The sequence below is a fragment of the Pelobates fuscus genome, chromosome 3 (assembly GCF_036172605.1).
Source record: "Pelobates fuscus isolate aPelFus1 chromosome 3, aPelFus1.pri, whole genome shotgun sequence".
Lineage (NCBI taxonomy): Eukaryota > Metazoa > Chordata > Amphibia > Anura > Pelobatidae > Pelobates > Pelobates fuscus.
Genome location: NC_086319.1, coordinates 359,317,115 through 359,344,129, shown reverse-complemented (window position 1 = coordinate 359,344,129; position 27,015 = coordinate 359,317,115). Strand labels below are relative to the sequence as shown.

Sequence of the window (27,015 nt, the reverse complement as noted above, 5' to 3'; positions counted from 1 at the left end):
GAGGCTGGCGCAAGAACTCGTGGCCCTGAGCACACACCACGATGCCTACCTGCTATCAACTACAGCTGCACCTGAGGAGTACAGCATGGGCCGCAAATCCCAGAGACCCACACAGAATGCAGGCAGGACCATGCAAGACATTGGAGACTTGCTACAACGCCCGATGGTGCCCAAGATGGCGGCTACTCCGGACCACACACATCCCCTCCAAGATGAGGGAGCACAATCCGGAGCTGAACAAGGCCCCACAATCCGGAGCTGAACAGCAGCCCCACAAATGAGGGAGCAACAGCCTAATGGGAACAGCCTCACACCAGCCACTAAACAAGATATAGCAGACCTGCTCAAAGAGATGAGACAAATGCATGCAGCAGATATGGACCTGTTAAAGACTGAAATGCAGGCAGTAACAGCACGCACTCAGGCCAACGAAGAGGATATCCTGGACCTGACACAAGAGGTAAAGGGGCTAAAAGAACAAATAATGACCATGCAAACATCCCAGTCCAACCTCATGGACCTTGCAGAAGACCGCAATAGACGCACCAACTTAAAGTTAAGGGGGATACCAGATAGCGTAGACTCCACAGAACTACCCCATTACCTCAGGCGCCTTATGGCCACGTTGCTACCGCACACCCAAGCCAAAAAATTTACACTAGACGGCTTCTTCAGGGTCAGAAAAGCAAGACAAGCCCCAGCCACAGCTCCACAAGACGTCATCATCCGCTGCCACTCAGTGTCGGACAAGATCAAGCTCCTCACAGCGGCCAGGGGAAAGACACCACTTGCATTCGAGTCATCCCACATCTCTTTCTACCAGGACTTGACACGTAATACACTGTTATGGCGCAAATCGCTTGCACAGGTGACGAGGTGTCTACGCGAAGCTAACCTGGAATACAAATGGACTCTGCCAAGGACTCTGATCGTAATCGAAAACAGCACCACACACAACCTTTGCTCACTGCAAGAGGCAGGTCAGTTCTTGAGCAGGCTGGGAATCCACACTGGAACAACAGAACAAGAAGCTCCCACGACAACTCATGTCTGGGACCCTGAGAGAACGACCCCATTCGTCCCCAGGAACAGAGGGACCCGAAGTGAACTGGCCTAACCTGCAAAAGCAGCAGCTAGCAAGCTCGCACAGTTTGAACATGTTATTGCTTTGCCCTTTGTTTTGGGTTGTTTTAAGATATTGTTGATGTTTATACCTCACACGAGACTGACTCACGCACCACCAGACAGGTGTCGACCCACCATCAGACGAGACTTAAGCTGGTACCTAGGACAACATAAGCTCTAGGGGAACTATACTTTTCCCACCCCCCCCCGCGACTCCCTCGGTAAGGAGTCAACCCCAACCCACTAGACGACCGTACGGGCTCCAATAGCTCAGAGAGCATCAATGAGTTGTATGCGCACAAGTGAACACACTTCAACACATGCAGACTTCACAACACTCACTCGAAGACATACACCCCACTAAGGCCCTCTATATCTACACCCAAACACCCCAACTGAAGCACATAAAGGGGGAAGGATGCACAAATGACTAACCCAGTACAGATGACCCCTGGGAAACCCATCCCCCACGCGAACACCTTAGAAACAGACGGGGACAGACACGCGCCTCGAACCCTAGAGAAGAGAATCCTTAGCTTGACCTTAATAGACCCACTAATAAAAACCGTGCAGAAACCTCTGACATCACAGGTTAGAACGGACAGAACGACATATGCCTGAACTATGTTGTGATATCATGAAAACTCAAAAAACCCGGACGGCTGTTGTGGCCTTACGGGCTGTATTGTCATAAACCCTGCACACAAAAATAAAGAATTACAAAACAAAAATTGCCTGCCGGTTTGTGAACGTTTGCGGAAGTTCCCGTTCGCCGTTCGCAAACCAAAAATTTAGTGTTCGCGACATCACTACCAATAACAAACAAAATGACTTAGCGTATAACTGTGAATATGAATTAACTGTAAGTGCTGCGTTCGCAAATGGACATTCACACTTTCACTGAAGTAAAATTGCCTAAAGTATAAAATCCTTCCAGGGATTCAATCTTAAGTCTGTATTCAAATCACCATGGGTTGGCAAGAGTATATGTACTCAAGAGAGAGAAAATAAAAGTTGTAGTGCACAATCAGGTATGTAATAAAAAATTATTGAATCACTTACATCAAGGTTAAAAACAATGGGTGTAGTATCTCCACCAGGGGACCTCCAGTATAACCACCAGGGCACCTATGCATTTTGTCTGTCTGCAGGACTTCCTCAGGGTCTTTGGCAATGTGCAGTAACAAGTTTCAAGTACAAATTAATATTCAAATGAAAAGTCCCTGGCCTTATCTTAAAGGACCACTCTAGGCACCCAGACCACTTCAGCTTAATGAAGTGGTCTGGGTGCCAGGTCCTTCTAGGGTTAACCCATTTTTTCAGAAACATAGCAGATTCAGAGAAACTGCTATGTTTGTGAATGGGTTAAGCCTTCCCCTATTTCCTCTAGTGGCTGTCTCATTGACAGCCGCTAGAGGCGCTTGCCTGATTCTCACTGTGAAAATCACAGTGAGAGCACGCAAGCGTCCATAGGAAAGCATTATGAATGCTTTCCTATGTGACCGGCTGAATGCGCGCGCAGCTCTTGCCGCGCGTGCGCATTCAGCCGACGGGGAGGAGAAGAGGAGGATCGGAGGAGGAGAGCTCTCCGCCCACCGCTGGAAAAAGGTAAGTTTTAACCCCTTTCCAGAGCCGGGCGGGAGGGGGTCCCTGAGGGTGGGGGCACCCTCAAGGCACTCTAGTGCCAGGAAAACAAGTATGTTTTCCTGGCACTAGAGTGGTCCTTTAAGTCTAGGAGCGATACAACTTCTTTGGATGATATGCACCTCAAAAAATATAAAAACAGAGAAAACTGTTTACACAGAATAAGAAGCAAATATCTTCCCACTATATCCCTTTGGATCTTCACTCACAATGCTTAGAGCCTTACACCTGGCTCCAATTTATACACCTTGGAGTCTCTTTTTGGGGGACTTCTTCCCTCTTGTCTCTGGTGATATTGACCTCCAAGAACAAAGATTGATTATTATTATTATTATTATTACTGCTATTTATAAAGTGCCAACAGATTCCACAGCGCTGTAAAATTTCTGGAGAAACGTACAATATACACAGACAAATACAAGAGGTAGAGAGAGCCCTGCCCGTAAGCTGATATTTAGCCATTCAAGCTCTTTTATACAAAGTGCTTGGCTAGATGGCCCATGAGCTTAAAATCTAAAGGATACCATGGGGATTTGAGACAAGAGGTAGCAGGGGAAGTTTGGAGGTGATGGCTGAAAGAGTTAACAGAGAAGCAGCTATTGGTAATGAGCCCGGCGGTCCTGGTCTGTATTATGGCAATGTAAGTATAAGCCGTGTGGGGCTTTTGATAACAAGATCTAGTGCAATACATCCTGACAATATAGCAGTATAAAAGATATAAATTACCATGGCACTCATGTGTTATAGAGCCTTTCAATAGGCTATGCAATGTGCCTGATACTGAGGGGGGCGCCACCCTTAGGTTTCGATGCAAGCATTCTCCACCAATCGAGATGCAGATAAAAGGTATTTTATTAAATCCAATGATTAAAAAATATATACTTTTAAAATTAGCAATACATCAATAAATCAACATCAAAGTGATTAATTGCTCATTTTAAAGATATATATTTTTTAATCATTGGATTTAATAAAATACCTTTTATGTGCATCTGGATTGGTGGAGACTGCTTGCATCTGGACCTAAGGGTGGCATGCCTCTCAGAATCAGACACCATTCAGCTAAAATAGAGCCTATTGAACTTTCATACTGCTATATTGTCAGGACATATTGCACTCCATTTTTCCCCTTTCAGATTTGATTTGTGAGTTTCAAAATTGGCAAATAGTCGTCAACATCCAGGGCTCTTGGCAGGGTTTTGATATAATTGAACATTTCAGACACTGTAAAAACATTTGGAATCAAGTTTTTCATGTGAAGCAGTTACCATGGGAACCAATTACATGTTCTTGATGATTGCTCAGTATTTATGAGTCTGCATCAAAATTACTTCTACTTCATTTTCTTGATATTTTATATTCTGTTTTTAAATGTCTGTCTTAACAGTTGGAGAGAATAATTCTACACCTGGAAGAGTTACTGTGATCTTAATGGTTCTACTACTAATAATGTTCCTGTTCTTGATAGCTCTGACAAGCCTTGTGTTCATGTTCTGTGAGTATCATATACACTATGCTGGGGCAATTGGGATGTCAGTTAATTAATATATTAAGCAATATATATAAATATAACAAAATGTGTCAACAGTGCTACTTTGAAGGACACTCATATATGGGTAGCCTAGGAATCCTGAGTCTAACATTCATAATTTATTCCTGTGGCTTTATACCCTTGAGTAGATGGGTTACTACCAATTAGGTTGTCCCTTTCCAGTGAATATAGCTCCAAAGTGATAATGCTCTCCTGCAAGATATACCGTTGTCTCACCCAAACACTACCCAAGACTTAGTGAAGGGTTAGGAATGACTGTTTTTATTGAACTAAGCACACAGATGTATAGTCAGACTCCCAACATGGGGTCTCCATTATTTGTGACCACGCGCCTTGGTGTCTAGGAGATAATTGTGTCAGCTATTGGTCAAACTCATTATCTCTCAGATACAGAGACACCCAAAACACACAAACACTATAGCAGAACACCTCCACGTGTCATATATGTTCAGAAAGGCCTCTCTGGAGCTCCCATTCTGTCCAAAAAGCAGATGAGGCTAGCCAGAATAAGATGGAAGTGCAAAAGTTTTGCGGAATGCGGCTAGCCTCGGATCTGGCTCAGAGTTCCAGAGTGCTGGGTAGAGTGCTGGTCATGTCCCAGCAGCCCCCTCAGTGGCTCTGGCTGCATGGGAGGGGCTCTGGGCTGGAAGGCATGGGTTGCAGGGTAAGTCCATAGTGTTTATAGTCTTTAGAGAACAGGTGGGTGTTTGGGGAGACATGGCTTAGAGGGTCCCTCACAGTTCCACTAAACTAAAATTAGTTATTATTGTCAAGTACTCGAGTATAAGCTGAGTTTTTCAGCACATTTTTTGTGCTGAAAAAGCCCCACTCAGCTTATACTCAAGTCAAGGTCTGTATTATGGCAACTTACATTGCCATTATACAGACCAGGACTGCCGGGCTCATTACAAGCCCGGCAGTCCTGTTGGGGGCTGGTCACGAGCTCTTACTTACCTTTGTAGCAGCTCCGGTCAGCTCCCCGACAGCTCCGTGCAGGTCCCCAGTTCAGCTCCCAGTGTAAGTCTTGCGACACCCGCGGCCGTCAGAGCGTTGCCACAGGTTACCGTGGCACGCAGATTGTGAGACTTACACTGTGAGCTGAACTGGGGAGCTGCACGGAGCAGACAGGGAGCTGACCAAAGCTGCTACAAAGGTAAGTTACTTGCTCCGCCCCCCCCCCCCCCCCCCCTGCACAGCCCATCCACTGGACCACCAGGGATGGTTACAGTCCCCCTCCCTGACCAGGCAACAAGCAGGGAAGGGGTACAAAAACTTATTAAATAATATTAAAAAAATAATATTAAAATATATTTTTTTAAATAATATTAAAATAAAAAATAAATAATAAAAATGCCCTCCCCCCACCCAGTTCACACACACTACACAAACACACATACACACTCTGCATTCACACAAACACACGCACTCTGCATTATATACACACTGAGTGTGTGTGTATATAATGCAGAGTGTGTGTTTGTATGAGTGTGTATATATATAATGCAGAGTGTGTGTATGTATATAATGCACACACTCTGCATTATATACACACACACTCATACAAACACACTCTCCATTATATACACACACACTGCATTCATTATATACACACACTGCATTCACACAAACACACACTCTGCATTCATTATATACACACACTGCATTCACACAAACACACACACACTCTGCATTCATTATATACACACTACACAAACACACACACACACACTCTGCATTCATTATATACACACTACACAAACACACACACACACACACACACACACTGCATTCATTATATACACAAACACACACACACTGCATTCATTATATACACACACTACACAAAGAAACACTGCATTCATTATATACACACACTGTTAATAAATATTTGATTAATGTAATTTTATTGGGATCTAATTTTATTTAGAAATTTACCAGTAGCTGCTGAATTTCCCACCCTAGGCTTATACTCGAGTCAATACGTTTTCCCAGGTTTTTTGTGCTAAAATTAAGGGTCTCAGCTTATATTCAGGTTGACTTATACTCGAGTATACATGGTAAGTAAAATTGAAGGTTTGAGATGAAAATGAACAATTATGAATACATTGATGATGATGATAAAAAAAAGAAAAAACTTCCTCTTCACTACCTGAGATTATTGGGAGTTACAGTCCCTAGCTGCATGTATTTTAGCTTTTGTTGAGTACCAATGGAACCTGCAACCCATGAGTGTTACTCATACTAATGAAGGGCAGAGCAGAATATGTATGTCCTAGTTCTTAAACTGTGCTTGATTTTCACCCTTTATCAAGGCTTGACTGATGTTTGTCAAAAAGGCTAAATTGTCTATTCAAGGAACTCTGACTAGAATGGGAGCTAGGAGAATGTAAACAAATGAGAAATTCATTCCTACTTTTTATATATGACAGAATCTTTCATCCATACACATGCACCTTGGATCAGACAGTGTTTAAAAACTGACATTTTGTCTCCATGAACTTTAGCACAGAAGCAGGGAGTGAGGCAAGAGACTAACTATTGGTTTTCAAACACTGTTTGATCCACAGTGTTTGTATATTGCTGAGGAATCCTGTCATATACAAAAGGCAAAGATGAGTTTCTCATTTGTTTACTTATACTTTACGTTGTAATGGATCTCCCATAGTCAGACTGAGTATCTCAAATTTATACACCACACCGCCCACCAAAAAAAGCAAAACAACATTTAACAACTGTATATTGATTACCGAGTCTCACAACCAGGGTCAACTTTAATACTGATTGGATTTGTATCATATGTACTAGGGATGTGCATGGGGAACATTTTTGGTTCTGTTCGGCATTCGACTTCGGCGATTCAGAACTTCGGGACTTCAGTTCGGTTCGGCACTTTGACACATCAGAACTTCGGCAACTTCAGCACTTCGGAATTTTGGAACTTCAGCATTTTGGAATTTCGGGACTTTGGCACTTTGGGACTTCTCTTGCAGTCGCTTAGTAGATAACTCCCTAATTCCAACGGTATTATCTACCAAAAGGCTGAAAGACCTAAATTGGTCTTTCAGACAAATTTACTAATAGTAAGTAAAAATTACTCAGTATTAGTAAATGTTGCCCCTACAGTAGGTCCCCACCCCTTATTCTAATTTAGGGCCCCCACCCACTGCTCAGGGATGCGGGCCAGGGGGAGGGCAATAGGTCTCCCCCCTTATTGGTATTTAGGGCCCCCACCCACCGCTCAGGGGTGGCGGCCAGGGGGGAGGAAAATAGGTCCCTCCCTTTTCTTATTTAGGGCCCCCACCCACCGCTCAGGGGGGGGGACACGTGGGGGGGGGACAATAGGTCCCCCCCTTATTGGTATTTAGGGTCCCCACCCGCCGCTATTCTTTTTTAGGGCCCCCACCCGCCGCTCGGGGTGGAGGCCGGGGTGAGAACAATAGGTCCCCCCCATATTCTTCTTTAGGGCCCCCACCAGCCGCTCTGCTGTGGGGGCCGGGGTGGAGGACAATAGGTTGCCTCTCCTTTATTTTACTTTAGGGCCCCCACCCGCCCCCACCTACATAAATAGTCTGTCTGAAGGTCCAGGTAATGGTGACTACCGTCACACGTACTGTCTGGCATTTTCAAGGCTTTGGATATCTTTTTCTATTTATAAAGTTCCATTACCTTGTTACGCAGGTCTTTCTGCTCCCCATGGTTCAGTAACTAGCCTGCTCAGTGCATCCACATGAGATCTAACAAACTCATTGACTATTTATACACAGACACTAATTGCAATTTAAAAAGTCACAGATGGGGAGAATTAACCTTTAATTGCCATTTTAACCTAAATGTGTCACCTTCTGTGTCTGTAACAAGGCCAAACCTTCAAGGGTATGTAAACTTTTGATCAGGGCCATTTGGGTGATTTCTGATATCATTATGATTTTAAAAAGGAGCCAAACAACTATGTGATAATAATTTGCTTCATATGATCACTATACTTTAATAAAATATATATATATTTTTTTGCATGATCAGTCATATTTTCAAAATCAATGCCAAAATGTCACAATTTCTGCCAGGGTTTGCAAACATTTGAGCACAAATGTATATATTTACACACACACACACACACACATATAAGCACAGATACACACATTGTCAGAATATAGATACAGATAAGCACAATGACAACATACAGATACACAGACACATATAATGGCAGACATACTGACAGACACGCAGACACACACACACTGACAGACATACTGACACAAACACTGAGAGACATACTGGTACACACACACATTCAAAATTTACACTTGAAAAGCCTTTATGTCTCTCTGGGAGGAAGTGACTGGCTGTCACTTACTCCAGTGCTGCTGATGTGAAATTGGCTGTTAAATGAGCACAGAACCCATCCAAAAAATCCAGTCCTGCTGATAAATGCTCTTTGCTTGGTCCTAAGTGCATGGGCCACCCTATGGGCCTCCTTACAGTGTGGCACCCATAGAGTGGGCCCACTGCCCGTAAAAATTTATTTTAGGATTGGTGATCCTAAAAGAAATTGTTGCGGGCAGAGGGCAAGTGGGGCAGCTGCTTTGGGCCCAAGAGGAGCAAATGGGCCCCGCTCACAACAAAATGTAATTCTCCTATCTCTCATTTAAAGTTTTTTCAAGTGCTACTAGCAGTAGATAGCTAGGTGGATACAACAGTAAGCTAAACCTAGTCTCACACTAGAATCAATGGCACAGGCTCCATCTCCCACACAGGCACAGTAAGTTTTAAAAACAGTATCACTGGTGGTCTTTCCTTAATCCCTATGTATATTTAGACAAATGGAGGTCATTTAGTTGCTCCAATGGCCATTGGAGGGATGCCCGCCTGCCAACGTCAAGGCAGACCCCCCCTAAGCGGGTACTAACACTGACCCTTCAGCCTGCTTCCTTGAGCTTCTGGCAAAGATATCTCTAATGAGACAGAAAGGGGTATTTTTTATATACACCCCTTTACTTATTAACCCTTAATAGGGAACACATGGGATGGGTAGCAGCATTGTAACCAGGCTGTGTGATACAAAGTAAATACAAATACAAAAAGAGAAGTCCTGCGCTTAAGCAGCAAGGACTACAACACACATCAGCCCCAATATATAGTAAAAACCAAAGAAAAGAAAATGTTACTTGCGCTTTTTCCTTAATCCCTATGTATATTTAGACAAATGGAGGTCATTTAGTTGCTCCAATGGCCATTGGAGGGATGTCCGCCTGCCAACGTCAAGGCAGACCCCCCCTAAGCGGGTCCTAACACTGACCCTTCAGCCTGCTTCCTTGAGCTTCTGGCAAAGATATCTCTAATGAGACAGAAAGGGGTATTTTTTATCTACACCCCTTTACTTATTAACCCTTAATAGGGAACACATGGGATGGGTAGCAGCATTGTAACAAGGCTGTGTGATACAAAGTAAATACAAATACAAAAAGAGAAGTCCTGCGCTTAAGCAGCAAGGACTACAACACACATCAGCCCCAATATATAGTAAAAACCAAAGAAAAGAAAATGTTACTTGCGCTTTTTGTATTTGTATTTACTTTGTATCACACAGCCTGGTTACAATGCTGCTACCCATCCCATGTGTTCCCTATTAAGGGTTAATAAGTAAAGGGGTGTATATAAAAAATACCCCTTTCTGTCTCATTAGAGATATCTTTGCTAGAAGCTCAAGGAAGCAGGCTGAAGGGTCAGTGTTAGGACCCGCTTAGGGGGGGTCTGCCTTGACGTTGGCAGGCGGGCATCCCTCCAATGGCCATTGGAGCAACTAAATGACCTCCATTTGTCTAAATATACATAGGGATTAAGGAAAAAGCGCAAGTAACATTTTCTTTTCTTTGGTTTTTACTATATATTGGGGCTGATGTGTGTTGTAGTCCTTGCTGCTTAAGCGCAGGACTTCTCTTTTTGTATTTGTATTTACTTTGTATCACACAGCCTGGTTACAATGCTGCTACCCATCCCATGTGTTCCCTATTAAGGGTTAATAAGTAAAGGGGTGTATATAAAAAATACCCCTTTCTGTCTCATTAGAGATATCTTTGCCAGAAGCTCAAGGAAGCAGGCTGAAGGGTCAGTGTTAGGACCCGCTTAGGGGGGGTCTGCCTTGACGTTGGCAGGCGGGCATCCCTCCAATGGCCATTGGAGCAACTAAATGACCTCCATTTGTCTAAATATACATAGGGATTAAGGAAAAAGCGCAAGTAACATTTTCTTTTCTTTGGTTTTTACTATATATTGGGGCTGATGTGTGTTGTAGTCCTTGCTGCTTAAGCGCAGGACTTCTCTTTTTGTATTTGTAATCACTGGTGGTCTGTCTTCTTCATTAGCTGTAGTCAGAGTGTCTGGAAAAAAAATTCTTCTTGGAAGTATAGATTGTTTTACTGCTCCTCCTCTTGTCCCTCACCATTTTTTGGGGCGGCTTTGCTGTGACTCATTTGCCCCTGTTAGAGTTTCTAACTGCTCCAACAACTGGGAAGCTTGAGTAAAAACGTTACACTTTGCACTTCACAGTGTTGCATAGTTACATAGGCTGAAAAGAGACATGCGTCCATCAAGTTCAGCGTTTTTAAACATTTGTTTTTGCTGTTGATCCAAAAGAAGGCAAATAAACACAATTTGCAGCACTTAAAATTGTGCAACAAACTAGGTAAAAATCTTGACTATTAGGATAACATATATTGCTCCGTTGTTTTCTTATGATCGTTTTTTCCTCTTTTCAGACTATAATGCATCTGGAGAAATAAAAAAAAGTGTATCTGAAAGAATGCAGCAACGTAAGTAAACAGCTAACATCTTCAGAAATTAACTTTTTATAGCCGAATTAAAAGATTATTATAAATTGGTTCTTATAGATAGTCTATATGATAACATCCCTATTTGCTCCAACACATCCAGAAATAGAATTCAACTCCACACATCTAAGAATAGTGTCTAACAGATAACTGTCCCCACGGCACTAAATGCATAATTTATTTTAAGGATAAATTATTTACATATATATATATATCAGCACTCCCAGGATTTGTATCAAAAATGAAAATAAGTCTTTATTCCAACGGTCAACGTTTCAGTTCCGCTAGGGAACTTTCATCAGGACACACGTTTAAAAAATAGACATTGTTTAAATAAGGAAGGTAATCAGAAAAACTCACAGTTCAGATGTGCAGGGGGCTAATCATCCTTCCAAACGAGCGTCTGGGCGGGTGCAGGAGGCATATGTCTCTCTGTTCGCGCGCTCAGGTTACTTCCTGGTTGCTCGCGTCCTCCATCGCCATGGAGACGTCGGGCGCATGCGCAATAGGTACATCTGCTCTCACTGCAGTCACCCCTCGCTCGGAAGTAGGATATCACGCATCGTGTCAACAGATACATAGTTTCAAAGCCCTAAAAGATAAATGTGATTGCAAAAATAATAAATAATAAATCGTACTAGTATATATAAATACCATATTCCTTGGCCCAATGCTGCATCAAAGTGAACATTATGTCATTATATCATATGTCTCTCAATTTTAAATATACAATATATATATATAGGGAACTGTAATTTATTAAAACTCCTGAGTGTTACTTGGCATGTGTTTATTATTGATATGTGTTACCAATAAAGTGCTATTATTACTGTTTTAGAAAAGGACTATTTGAATCAAATAATCAAACAAACTGATATGGTGCATATCAAAAAGAAAAATATTAGTGCCTAATACAAGTGCTACTTTTGCAAAAATACTCCAAAAACTCCTTTATAAACAGCTACATAAGGATATATAGGTATTAAAACTTAATTTATGTGACGTAATAAGTGCCAAACCTGTCAATGAAATCCTGTATGCCAATACGTCCTGGACTGTGGGAAAAAAATTCTTTACATCTAAAAAACTGAAATAGTATGTGAAGCATCACAAACGGGAAATCCTTAACTCCTCCTGCACCATATCCAGAACCATGGTCAAACAAATTACCATAATGATGTATAATGATATATAATCAATACAACTTCATAAGCAGATTTTAGTTTAAAAATTACAAAAAAACACAACTTAAAAATAAAGATAGGCCATAAATGTGTTTTGGACAAGTAACTATACACTTATAGTCAAAGTATTCTATATTGTGGCTAGAGACCTCTCCAATCTATACGTCGTTCTAGAATAAAGTGTTTATAGATTTCTCCATAGGTCCGAACTGAGTTGGAATCCATAATACTCTATTTTTAGATTAGAGACTTCTCTTTCACATGTCTCTTTATAAAAAAGAGGTATAGGTCAATTTTTCATTGAGTCCGTCTGGAGCTGAATAGAATACTTTGACTATAAGTGTATAGTTACTTGTCCAAAACACATTTATGGCCTATCTTTATTTTTAAGTTGTGTTTTTTTGTAATTTTTAAACTAAAATCTGCTTATGAAGTTTTATTGATTATATATCATTATACATCATTATGGTAATTTGTTTGACCATGGTTCTGGATATGGTGCAGGAGGAGTTAAGGATTTCCCGTTTGTGATGCTTCACATACTATTTCAGTTTTTTAGATGTAAAGATTTTTTTCCCACAGTCCAGGACGTATTGGCATACAGGATTTCATTGACAGGTTTGGCACTTATTACGTCACATAAATTAAGTTTTAATACCTATATATCCTTATGTAGCTGTTTATAAAGGAGTTTTTGGAGTATTTTTGCAAAAGTAGCACTTGTATTAGGCACTAATATTTTTTAATCGTGTGTATTCTGTCCTGATGAAAGTTCCCTAGCGGAACTGAAACGTTGACCGTTGGAATAAAGACTTATTTTCATTTTTGATACAAATCCTGGGAGTGCTGATTTTCTCTGGCTATATCTATTTAGTGCAATCTAGCACCGGGTCTACAATTGAGTAAGTTGGAGTGCAAGGTTTCTTTTTCTTTTTTATATATATATATATATATATATATATATATATATATATATATACATACATACACACACACACACACACACACACACACACACATCGTAGTAGCTTGCAAGAAGACTTTTGTAGTGCCCGGTGCTGGTTGTGGATATGGGTGTAGAAACAATTGCACTCCTGGGACTTGGTTGAAGTAGTAAAATTTTGCTTTTATTTATTCCATATAAAACATCAACGTTTCCTCTCCAACATGGAGCTTTCATCAGGACAGGTAACCATATATATTGCTTTGGGAGCTGTTCTATTAGTACTTACCTGCAGCCAGTAAAACCCACCCACCATTGCTGCCCTCTGTCTTCTGTGATTGGCCCTGGTAGTGGAAGTGCCAATTCTTAATTCTGATGCCAGCATGCTGGTTTTGCTGCCAGAACATTGGCATCATTGCAATCCATGCTCCCTCAGAAAGTGTCAAGGAGCAAGAGAACTGGCTGGGTGAGTGTTCTCCTTCTCAGTTTGTCACTGAAACCATGGTAGTAGACCATATGTTTAAATTATTTTAAATGAAAACATATATTTGCTATATTTCTGCTAGCACAATATAGAGACAGAATTTAATGTTCTTCACAATGAGCCTAACTTGTGTTTACTTGGGCTTGTACACTTTGAAGGGAAGACATATTGCTCTGCTGGGATTAGGCATTGCTTTGCTGTTATCTGATTTTTTCCTCATTTCAGACTTTAATGTATCTGAAGAAATATCAGTTCTTAAAAAAAGCCTCTTTGAAAGAATGCAGCAAGGTAAACAAACAATTAACATCTTCGGAAGTAACTATACACTTATAGTCAAAGTATTCTATATTGTGGCTAGAGACCTCTCCAATCTATACGTCGTTCTAGAATAAAGTGTTTATAGATTTCTCCATAGGTCCGAACTGAGTTGGAATCCATAATACTCCATTTTTAGATTAGAGACTTCTCTTTCACATGTCTCTTTATAAAAAAGAGGTATAGGTCAATTTTTCATTGAGTCCGTCTGGAGCTGAATAGAATACTTTGACTATAAGTGTATAGTTACTTGTCCAAAACACATTTATGGCCTATCTTTATTTTTAAGTTGTGTTTTTTTGTAATTTTTAAACTAAAATCTGCTTATGAAGTTGTATTGATTATATATCATTATACATCATTATGGTAATTTGTTTGACCATGGTTCTGGATATGGTGCAGGAGGAGTTAAGGATTTCCCGTTTGTGATGCTTCACATACTATTTCAGTTTTTTAGATGTAAAGATTTTTTTCCCACAGTCCAGGACGTATTGGCATACAGGATTTCATTGACAGGTTTGGCACTTATTACGTCACATAAATTAAGTTTTAATACCTATATATCCTTATGTAGCTGTTTATAAAGGAGTTTTTGGAGTATTTTTGCAAAAGTAGCACTTGTATTAGGCACTAATATTTTTTAATCGTGTGTATTCTGTCCTGATGAAAGTTCCCTAGCGGAACTGAAACGTTGACCGTTGGAATAAAGACTTATTTTCATTTTTGATACAAATCCTGGGAGTGCTGATTTTCTCTGGCTATATCTATTTAGTGCAATCTAGCACCGGGTCTACAATTGAGTAAGTTGGAGTGCAAGGTTTCTTTTTCTTTTTTATATATATATATATATATATATATATATATATATATATATATATATATATATATATATACATACATACACACACACACACACACACACACACACATCGTAGTAGCTTGCAAGAAGACTTTTGTAGTGCCCGGTGCTGGTTGTGGATATGGGTGTAGAAACAATTGCACTCCTGGGACTTGGTTGAAGTAGTAAAATTTTGCTTTTATTTATTCCATATAAAACATCAACGTTTCCTCTCCAACATGGAGCTTTCATCAGGACAGGTAACCATATATATTGCTTTGGGAGCTGTTCTATTAGTACTTACCTGCAGCCAGTAAAACCCACCCACCATTGCTGCCCTCTGTCTTCTGTGATTGGCCCTGGTAGTGGAAGTGCCAATTCTTAATTCTGATGCCAGCATGCTGGTTTTGCTGCCAGAACATTGGCATCATTGCAATCCATGCTCCCTCAGAAAGTGTCAAGGAGCAAGAGAACTGGCTGGGTGAGTGTTCTCCTTCTCAGTTTGTCACTGAAACCATGGTAGTAGACCATATGTTTAAATTATTTTAAATGAAAACATATATTTGCTATATTTCTGCTAGCACAATATAGAGACAGAATTTAATGTTCTTCACAATGAGCCTAACTTGTGTTTACTTGGGCTTGTACACTTTGAAGGGAAGACATATTGCTCTGCTGGGATTAGGCATTGCTTTGCTGTTATCTGATTTTTTCCTCATTTCAGACTTTAATGTATCTGAAGAAATATCAGTTCTTAAAAAAAGCCTCTTTGAAAGAATGCAGCAAGGTAAACAAACAATTAACATCTTCGGAATTTCAATTTTATATAACTGAAGTGATACTTATGCAGATCTAGAAATTATTTTAAATTTGGTTTTATCGATGGTCCGTATGCCAGTAGTCTGTGCATTCTTTCTATTGGTATAATTTTGGGTCCAAGTAAACAGCTAATAGCATCAAATATTCTTTGAGGTTCACAATTTCTTCAGGTATTCCTCTAATTTTCAGGTTTTGTCTTCGAGATCTGTCTTCAAGATCTGTCAGATTCGTATTCATTTTAATAATATCCACTTTCAACAAATCATTAGAAGTTTGAAGATCATTCAGCTTTTAATATAGCATTGCAATTTCCTGAGAAAGTTTTACTAAGGAATTTCTTAGTTGGACCATTTCGTCTTTATATTCTGAAAGATTTTTTTCAAGATCTGATTTGATTTTATCATATAATGGATCTAATGCAGTAACAAGGCTTGCTTGAGTGACGTATCCCAAATGTTCAGGTGTGTAGTCAGATGTGCTTGTTTCCATACATTTTTCAGAGGATGATTTTTGTAAAGGTGTGGACATATTCATGTAGCTTTTATATATGTGTTGCTAAAAGTTTGTGATTTATTTTGTTTAGTATTGTTCTTTGTTTTCTCAGCTTTTTCACTTTCCAGTCTCGTCTGTTTTTAGAGGCATCTTGGGGACATGATTTTGAGTTTTCTTTCTCTTTTTTTTCTCCTTTTTTTTTCTTTTTTCCATTTCCTTCCCTTTCTCCCTTTCTCTTTACTTGTTCTTTTCCCTTTTTTTCTCCCTTTTTTTCTCCCTTTTTTTTCTTTTCTTTTTTCATTTCCCTGCACTACACCGTCCTAACACCCTGATGAGTAGATGACATGGGGTGGTGGACAAACTGAATGGTATGGGCAATTCGCTGTATCATGTAAGTTTTGGCGATGGTGTCGCGTCCGATATGTGGTAAAGAGATAGTAGTATTGAGAGGGAATTCGTGGATGTTGTGGTGCATGTTGTCATCTGATTTGTGAGTCTTTTGGCTTTTTTTATTATTATTAACACGATAAAGTTGGGGAGGAGAAGCTGTCCAGGATGTAGCTTGAGATGAAGACCTGTTATTGAAGACCTGTTCGTGGGTAGTGGGTTATTTTTAAGATAGGTGACCCATGTGATTGTATATTGGGAATAATGCTTGGAGAGTGAATAACCATGACTCTGATGCCTTCGACTTTCTGAATCTATTCTCTGATGGATGGGGGAATCTGGCTTTTTCCAAAAGGCAGGTATGAGTTAGTTCGCTGTGGTTAAAAGGTGCTTGGAGAGGGATATCTTCAACTTGGGTAGAGATAGTGGGAGCAGAAGGAAAATAAATGCCTCGGGGGTGAACGGGAGGTTGGTACCTGTGATTGAGTGAATATATTATGCAATGCAGTACTTGTTTATGTTAGTGCAATGCCACCACATATGTGCTGAGTTGTTTTTAGGTTGATGACACCGCCAGTAGGCAGGTGTGATGTTTGGGTAGAGTCAGTTTAGCTTTTCAGGTGTACAGGGAGTGCAGAATTATTAGGCAAGTTGTATTTTTGAGGATTAATTTTATTATTGAACAACAACCATGTTCTCAATGAACCCAAAAAACTCATTAATATCAAAGCTGAATATTTTTGGAAGTAGTTTTTAGTTTGTTTTTAGTTTTAGCTATTTTAGGGGGATATCTGTGTGTGCAGGTGACTATTACTGTGCATAATTATTAGGCAACTTAACAAAAACAAATATATACCCATTTCAATTATTTATTTTTACCAGTGAAACCAATATAACATCTCAACATTCACAAATATACATTTCTGACATTCAAAAACAAAACAAAAACAAATCAGTGACCAATATAGCCACCTTTCTTTGCAAGGACACTCAAAAGCCTGCCATCCATGGATTCTGTCAGTGTTTTGATCTGTTCACCATCAACATTGCGTGCAGAAGCAACCACAGCCTCCCAGACACTGTTCAGAGAGGTGTACTGTTTTCCCTCCTTGTAAATCTCACATTTGATGATGGACCACAGGTTCTCAATGGGGTTCAGATCAGGTGAACAAGGAGGCCATGTCATTAGATTTTCTTCTTTTATACCCTTTCTTGCCAGCCACGCTGTGGAGTACTTGGACGCGTGTGATGGAGCATTGTCCTGCATGAAAATCATGTTTTTCTTGAAGGATGCAGACTTCTTCCTGTACCACTGCTTGAAGAAGGTGTCTTCCAGAAACCTTCAGTAGGACTGGGAGTTGAGCCATCCTGACTCCATCCTCAACCCGAAAAGGCCCCACAAGCTCATCTTTGATGATACCAGCCCAAACCAGTACTCCACCTCCACCTTGCTGGCGTCTGAGTCGGACTGGAGCTCTCTGCCCTTTACCAATCCAGCCACGGGCCCATCCATCTGGCCCATCAAGACTCACTCTCATTTCATCAGTCCATAAAACCTTAGAAAAATCAGTCTTGAGATATTTCTTGGCCCAGTCTTGACGTTTCAGCTTGTGTGTCTTGTTCAGTGGTGGTCGTCTTTCAGCCTTTCTTACCTTGGCCATGTCTCTGAGTATTGCACACCTTGTGCTTTTGGGCACTCCAGTGATGTTGCAGCTCTGAAATATGGCCAAACTGGTGGCAAGTGGCATCTTGGCAGCTGCACGCTTGACTTCATGGGCAGTTATTTTGCGCCTTGATTTTTCCACACGCTTCTTGCGACCCTGTTGACTATTTTGAATGAAACGCTTGATTGTTCGATGATCACGCTTCAGAAGCTTTGCAATTTTAAGAGTGCTGCATCCCTCTGCAAGATATCTCACTATTTTTGACTTTTCTGACCATGTCAAGTCCTTCTTTTGACCCATTTTGCCAAAGGAAAGGAAGTTGCCTAATAATTATGCACACCTGATATAGGGTGTTGATGTCATTAGACCACACCCCTTCTCATTACAGAGATGCACATCACCTAATATGCTTAATTGGTAGTAGGCTTTCGAGCCTATACAGCTTGGAGTAAGACAACATGCATAAAGAGGATGATGTGGTCAAAATACTAATTTGCCTAATAATTCTGCACTCCCTGTATAGTGCCATCTTGCAATTCTTTTGAAGTGGCTTTCTTGTGTGGCTAGGTTGAAAGAAGATTTGTGGATAACAAAAAAAAATATTTTTTACAGTCCTTTGGAGTGAGGACCAGTTGTAGCTCTCGGGTCCAGTGAGCTGTAAAGGGTGGGAGGCCATTGTATTGGATTGATAGTGTAATGTTGAGCATGGCAGATATATGGCCCTCTTTCAAGGACTGGTTGAGGCAAAGGTTTTCAAACTTGGAGAGGGGACAGTTACCCTTTGTAGCCAGTTGTTTAGAATTTTTGTGACAGACATTTTATTTTTATTTTTTGTAATTATTAACAAATATATACTGTGAGTGCTTTATATACTGTGAGTGCAGTTTTAATACCTGCTCTTATGAGATTAATCCACTTACTTGGGACATTTTTCCTCCTGGGACTCTCTTATTTTTCCTCCTGGGCAGCTTAAGGCTAAATAGGGCACTTGAATGATGCACCTGTGACAGTAAGGGGTGTAAAAACAAGTAAGTAGATAAATCTCACAAGAGCAGATGTTAGGTTGCTAGAGTAGGACCTGCCAAGAATGGAATACATTGACATTGTGGCAGGCTTATGCAATGTATGATCATATACAGTAGCTAAACCTCCATTATTTCTTGCTTAGGTGAGGTGTTTTTAAATAAAACTATTACAATCTGTGAGATTTGAAATCGCTGTTTAGTGAATTAAGCGAGTGCGCTGAATTGTATATTTTGTGTGTTGACTACATTGGCCCCAGCAGCACCCTATAATATATGCATGTTCAGGTGAGTGCAGCCCTATCCATCCTTGGTTTCATATATATATATATATATATATATATATATATATATATATATATATATATATATAAATTGATTTTCTCACCCTGGGAGTTTGAGGGTTCTTTACAGTATCTTAGCTGTTCTGGACAGCGTTCTCAGATGTCCCACCTGGAATCTGTTGAAGCCATTCCCCCAACTTGGGAGTCACAGCCCCGAGTAACCTATGACAACTGGGACTACTACTGCCTTCACTTTTCACATCCTTTCTAGTTATTCTTTCAGTCCTTGGTATTTCTCCACCTTCTCATGTTCCTTCTTCCTGATTATAGTCACTGGGTATTGCCACATCCACCATGACTGCAGTCTTCCGTTCCTTGTCTACACCACGATGTTGGGTTGGTTGGCCAGCACTTGCTTGTCTGTCTGGATCTTGAAGTCCCACATGATCTTAGCCTTGTCATTCTCGACTAACCTTTTTGGTATCTCCCATCTGGACTTAGGCAGGTTCAATCCATATTCTGAGCAGATGTGTCTTTTTTTTCTTCTTAAACGTACTAAAGAAGAAATATATATGTATATATGTCTGCGTGTGTGTGTATATATATATAAATACACACATACATATATATATATATATATATATATATATATATATATATATATATACACACACACTACTACCAAGATGTTGCACTTTTCATGTTTTTTATGCTATTCTTTGCTCATGTTTTGAATTTTCCATAATTTGTTGAACACATATCCTCTTCACTGTTGTCTGAACATTTTTGTTTGTTTCCAGAAATAGCTCAAAACAACATTTTGTCAGAAGTTCAATCTATCAAAGAAACGTTAGGTGAGTTTAAGGAAAGATAAGTATGAGACAATGCCAGTTTCAATACTAAAGTGGGAATTTACAGGAATTCAAATGACTCCAGTATTAATGCCATAATTTAGGACTCTAAATCCAAATCAGAAAAAAGATGGATTATGTTTTTAGTTCGCCTATTATAGCTAGAAGTGTTGCTCACTGAATTGAGAATTGTCAAATGTGAATTTAAAGTGAATTTCCAATGCAAGGCTATCATAGTTGTACTGGAAACATGTTCTAAGTCAGCTATATTTTAAGTTTGACTGTTATGGCCTGAAGTTTGAAATTCACTTTGAATTTACTTCACTTTTAATTCCAGACAGCTCACATTTTGCAGGATTATTTACAAAGTGAAAATTGACAAGAATCCAAAGTGAATTACGAATTTAAGACCAAAGCAGCTGAATTTAAAAAAAAATAAATCTTCAAGTCAGCTATGCTTAAAATTTGGGTACCTAGGTTACAATTTTCAAATTTACTTTTAATTCTTACCAATTCTAAATTTATTAAAGGAACACTATAGCATTAGGAATACAAATGTGTATTCCTAGCGCTATAGAGCCCTGGTCACCTAAACGTGATTAGGGCCCCGTTCCGCAGCAAATAAATGGTTAATTAACCATTTATTTGCTTACCTTAATCCAGCATCAGGCTCCCTCGGCACCAGTGACCTCTTCCATCGACGTCAGCTCCCGAGTGGGAACCAATGCTTTCCTACAGGGATCTTTTTTGACGCTATGTTTTCAGCTGCAGGGTTAAAACTAAGGTGGCCTGGCACCCAGACCACTTAATTGAGCTGAAGTGGTCTGGGTGCCTATAGTGGTCCTTTAAATAAGTTAATTTAAAATATTTTTAGCTGAACTGGAAACATTCCCCATGTAATCTCTGTGCTCACTTCATCTTTTTTGTCTTGAAATGTAACATTTATTTTGAATTACAAATTGTACTTTATTGAGTATCCCTGTCTAGTATTACTATTTAATTACACATAGAGCTATAGTGATGAAAGAGCTGATATGCAAAATGTAGGCCAAAATAAATAAAACATGGAAATAAATCTCCAGTCATTTGTCATGTCAACACAACTTGATATTTAGTAAATAGACACCAATGTATCGATATTGTAACACACTATCTTTACCATCTTGCCAACAGACAAACTCTGCAAAACCTGCCCTAGTGGTTGGCGTGCTACTGGCTCCTCTTGTTATTATTTATCAAGCAGCACATTGTCGTGGGACAAGGCTCGTGATGAGTGCTATAAATTTAATTCTGCACTGATAACCTTCTCCAGCAAGAATGATATGGTAAGTCACATTCACATTGTGCATTAATAAGAGGTAGAGGATAAACACATGCAAGCCTGAGACTGTTGGGGGAGATTGAAAATTATGGATGGGGCAAAATAATAATACAGAAAGTGTAAGATTGTCAGAGTTATTCACTAAAGTCAGAATTATATGTGAGTGTCATATTTAAGTTCAAAATAGCCAAACTTGAAACATTATCTAAGTCAGCTTTGCTTTCAGTTTGACTACTCTGGAATTACTTTTAAAATTCACTTTGAATTCACTTTAAATTCTCACTTCAGTACATAGCCCTGTAAAAAGTCTTATGGAGATTGAGAGGGAATGAGAGACACTGGTAGGATTATTTTCTAAAGCAAGAATTCAAAGGGAATTTCAAATTTAAGGCCAGAGTAGCCAAAGTGAAAGCATAAATGGCATAGATCATTTTTCCATTTTAGCTATTTTGAACTAAAATTTGAAAAGGCACTTTAAATTTATCTTGAATTCTCACATTAGTGAATGGCCCTGTTGAATAGACTTAAATACAAGTAGAACACAGAAGAATGGAAATTATTATTGAGAGTTATTCTGAAGAGCAAGGGGAAGATTAAAAGTAAACATGGGGGCATTTGGGAAACAAAAATACAGAAAGGTAAGTATGGCCGGATTAAGAGCCTATTAAGCCTGGTGCTGACAATTACAATGGGCCCAATTACAGAATCTTATTGACTGAATAAACAGGCATACCTCTCAAGCGTCATGGATCAGGAAAAAGCAGAAATTTTAAATAACTATTTTTCTTCAGTATATATTAATGAGGATCCTTATGGCAAGCAATATGCAAATGATTGCTGCAAAAAATGTGCAGATAACTTGTGATTGGATAACTCGAGACGAGGTGCTACAGCTATTAAAGAAAATTAATGTAAATAAAGCTCTGGGGCCTGATGGTATTCACCCACGAGTACTTAAGGAGCTAAGTGGGGAAATAAGTGAACCTCTGTATTTAATTTTCCAAGATTCTTTTGTTTCAGGTATTGTACCGGAGGATTGGAGGAAGGCAGATGTTGTTCCTATATTTAAAAAGGGTTCAAAATCCTTGCCTGGAAATTATAGACCTGTGAGCTTAACTTCTGTGACTGAGAAAATATTTGAAGGGCTATTAAGGAATAATATTCAGGAATTCATTGGGAAGAACTTTGTTATTAGCAATAATCAGCATGGTTTTATGAAACATAGGTCATGTCAAACTAACCTAATTGCATTCTACGAAGAAGTAAGTAGAAGTATAGATCAGGGTGTTGCAGTGGATGTGATCTACTTGGATTTTGCCAAGGCATTAGATACGGTTCCTCACAATAGGTTAGTCTTCAAACTAAAAGAAATTGGTCTAGATGAATATTCTTGTTCTTGGGTAGAACATTGGCTTAAGGATAGAGTACAACGAGTTGTCATTAATGGTACATTTTCAGGCTGGACAAGAATGGTAAGTGGTGTCCCTCAGGGTTCAGTTTTATGGCCGCTTCTATTTAACATATTTATAAATGATCTTGAAATAAGCATTGAAAGCCATGTATCAGTGTTTGCAGATGACACAAAACTTTGAAAAGTAATAAAATATGAGCAGGATATTGCTTTGCTGCAGAGGGATTTGGATAGATTGGGGGACTGGGCACTAAAATGGCAGATTAAATTTAACGTAGAGAAATGCAAAGTTATGCACTTCGGGGTTAAGAATGCACAAGCAATTTACACCCTAAATGGTAGTGAACTAGGGATAGCCACAAACGAGAAGGATTTGGGAATTGTTATAGACAACAAATTAGACAGCAATATGCAATGTCAATCTGCAGTTGCTAAGGCCAGTTGTAGCAGTACTTACCCTCTCCAGGGGCCGGCCGGGGTCCTCTCTTCTCGCCGCGCGGTCCTGCTCCTGCACGAGCCACGCGCGGCTCATCCAACGACGAGATCAGTCAGGCGGGCAGTGACCGCAAGAAGCGGTCACGTGTCCCGCCTGACACTAAGAGCGCGCCGCGCGTCTCGGGCGCACTCTTAAAGGGACAGTGGGAGACAAAATTAGAATCAGTCTCCCATTGGCCCCTGTCATGCCACGTTCCCCATACACTCACGTTTTGGGGGCGTGGATATGACAGGGGCCAATCAAAGTGAACATTAGGGTATTTATACTCACCTGTTTCCTTTGCACCTTGCCCTATCGTGGTTTCTGTTCAGTTCCCTTTAGTGCTTGTATCGTTCAGTTGGTTTTTTGGTGCTTGACCTTGGCTTTGTTCCTGACTCCGCTTTCTCTTTATCCTTGCTTGTTTATCCGCCGGTTTGTCTTCCTGTGTACCAGTCCTTGGCTTGTTCTACTTTACGCTGTCTCTCCGTCCCCTTGACCTCGGCTTGTTCTGGACTCTGTCTTTTCTTGTTCTCGTCTAAGTCCGGCCATTCTAAGGTCCGGTAAGACGAATCCTGGTTTCTTGTCTCTTGACTATCTGGACTATTCTTGCGTGTTGGGGTATATTACCGTGACATTACGATAGGGCCATGGACCCCGCAGGTTTAGGACAACAGATGGCCACTCATGAGGCTAGATTCGCAGAACAGGATCACCGTATGGATCAAATGGCTCAAGCCATCCAGACACTGTTATCCAGAACAGCTCCGGTACCTGTACCTGCGCCTCCTGTAACCCCTGTACCAGACACAGCTAATATGCCTAATGCTTCAGCACATCTAACCCCGCCACCTAGGTATGGAGGGGACGCTAAGACATGTAGGGGATTCCTTAATCAAGTGGAATTCCACTTTGAAATGTACCCACGTTCATTTCCCACTGATAGATCTAAGGTGGGTTTTCTTATGCACCAGCTTACGGATAAGGCACTTGAATGGGCAAATCCTATTTGGGAGGCTAATGGACCTATGGTACACGATTTCAATAGCTTCCTCACAGTGTTTCGTAGAACATTTGACATGACTAAAAGGTCAAAGAATGCCGCCAGGGCGTTAATGAGAATTAAGCAAGGATCTAAATCTGTAGCCGATTATGCTATTCAGTTCCGTACCCTTGCCTCACAGGTAGATTGGACTAACAATGGGCTTACTACTGCGTTTATGGAAGGTCTGTCTGAAACTATGTTGGATGAGGTAGCAGCTAAGGACCTCCCTGTACCCCTAGAGGACCTTATTGACTATCTCATCGATATAGATAACAGCAGGGCCGGACTGGGAAAAAAATTAGGCCCGGGCATTTTTCAATCAGAGTGGCCCCCTAAAAAGGGGGCGGGGCCAGAGAGGGTGTGTTTTGTCATCACTAATGACAAGCACGCCCCCTCTCAAAGTGAGCAAGTTGGTTCAATGCTCAGAGAGCCCCGCTGAAGAGCTCTGGCATTAGAAAAAGGCCCTGTATTTGTTCTGCGCAGCGCAAGCAAATTTAATAACATGCTTGCGCTGTGTTTGCTTTTAAATTGTCTCTGGTGTCTCCACAAGTGGGATACCAGAGGACAAAAGGGCCAGGAAAGTGTATGGTGCATGCGTTTGGAGCCTGCTTGTGGGATTGCGTGTGTGTAGAGCGTAGTGTGGTATTGTGTAAATAGGTCAATTTAATTTGTGTTTGCGGAGTAATATGTGTGGCTAGGGGCTGTAGAGAGTGTGTGTATAGGGGGCATAGTGTTATAGGGGATGTAGCGAGTGTGTGCATACGGGCTGTAGTGTGTGTGTATAGGTGACGTAGTGTGTGTAGGGGTTGTAGAGAGGGTGTGTTTAGAGAATGTTGTATGTGTTTGCTGACAATAAATGTAGTGTGTGTGTAGGTGGTGCAGTGTGTGTGTGTGTGTGTAGGAGATCTAGTGTGTAAAGGACCCAGAGTGTGTATAGGAGATTGTGTGTGTGTGTGTGTGTGTGTGTGTGTGTGTGTGTGTGTGTGTATAGAGGATTAAGAGTGCATATAGGGTAAGGGATCTAGCGTGTATCTGGAGCGTAATGTGTGTAGTGGTGCAGTGTGTGGGGTGCTGTAGTGTGTGTGTGTGTGTATGTATATATATATATATATGGACGTATTGTATGTGTGAGGGGCGCAGTTTGTGTGTATGTAAGAGGGGTGCTGTGTGTGAGTGTGTTTTTATCTGCCGTCACATTCTAGGTTTCTAATTTTCTTTGTCTGTTAACTCACAGTGAGTTAACAGACAAAGAAAATATATGTGTGTGTGTGAGCGATGGTGCTGTGTGTGTCTGGGGGTGCTGTGTGTGTGTCTAGGTGCTGTGTGTGTGTCTGGGTGCTGTCTGTCTGAGGGTGCTGTGTGTGTCTGGGTGCTGTGTGTGTCTGGGTGCTGTGTGTGTCTGGGTGCTGTGTGTGTCTGGGGGTGCTGTGTGTCTGGGTGCTGTGTGTGTCTGGGTGCTGTGTGTGTCTGGGGGTGATGTGTGTGTCTGGGGGTGATGTGTGTGTCTGGGTGCTGTGTGTGTCTGGGTGCTGTGTATCTGGGGGTGATGTGTGTGTCTGGGGGTGATGAGTGTTTCTGGGGGTGATGTGTGTGTGTGTGTGTGTGTGTGTATGAGGGGGCTGTTTTTTTTTTACATTTAAATATGTTTTTTATTACCTTTAGCCTGGGGCGGTCTGCCTGGGTGTGGGGAGCCGGTCTGCCTGGGAGGGGGACCATGCTGCCTTCCCTGGTGGTCCAGTGGTGAGAGTGAACTCTAGCCCCTGCCGGCTAGAGTTCACTCTCGCGAGATCTGAGCGTTGCCGCGGCAACCGCGGCAACGCTCAGACCTCGCGAGAGGATCCGGCGGAGCTGCTGGCTAGAGCTCCGCCGGTCCTCTCCTCCCTCCCTCACACCCCAGCCGGCAGCCGCATGTAACAGTGTCTCTGGGCCGGTGAGGGAGATCTTTGATCTCCCCACCGGCCCATGGAGACACACAGCAGGGCCGGCGCTCGGATAGCGCTGGCCCTGCACGGGATGGCAGGGGAGATCCTGTGATCTCCCCTGCCGGCCTCGGCCCCACGGCCATCGCGGCCCACCGGGCATTTGCCCGGTGTGCCCGATGGCCAGTCCGGGCCTGGATAACAGGATCCGTGACAGGTTATATACCAAGTCCAGAAATAGACGCTTTGTCCCCGTTAATTCACCTAGAGCTAAGACTCCCGAGGGATCTAAAGGGTCAGAGGAGGAACCTATGCAGTTAGGGGCTGCTAAACTTACTGACGCTGAAAAACTTTATAGGAGAAAGGAGGGACTTTGTCTTTATTGTGGTAGGAGGGGCCATATGAGACAAGAATGT

General features: G+C 41.2%; 1 protein-coding gene across 1 annotated transcript in view; it reads left to right on the top strand.

Moving 5' to 3' along the window:
* LOC134601830 (C-type lectin domain family 4 member G-like) overlaps positions 1-27,015 on the top strand; it is a 132,535-nt gene that overhangs the window by 81,560 nt on the left and 23,960 nt on the right. Inside the window, exons 4-9 of the mRNA XM_063446330.1 lie at positions 4,157-4,264; positions 11,077-11,130; positions 13,985-14,047; positions 15,637-15,699; positions 20,381-20,434; positions 21,605-21,756. Of these exons, the coding sequence (XP_063302400.1) occupies positions 4,157-4,264; positions 11,077-11,130; positions 13,985-14,047; positions 15,637-15,699; positions 20,381-20,434; positions 21,605-21,756 (494 nt within the window). The remainder of the gene's footprint in view (positions 1-4,156; positions 4,265-11,076; positions 11,131-13,984; positions 14,048-15,636; positions 15,700-20,380; positions 20,435-21,604; positions 21,757-27,015) is intronic.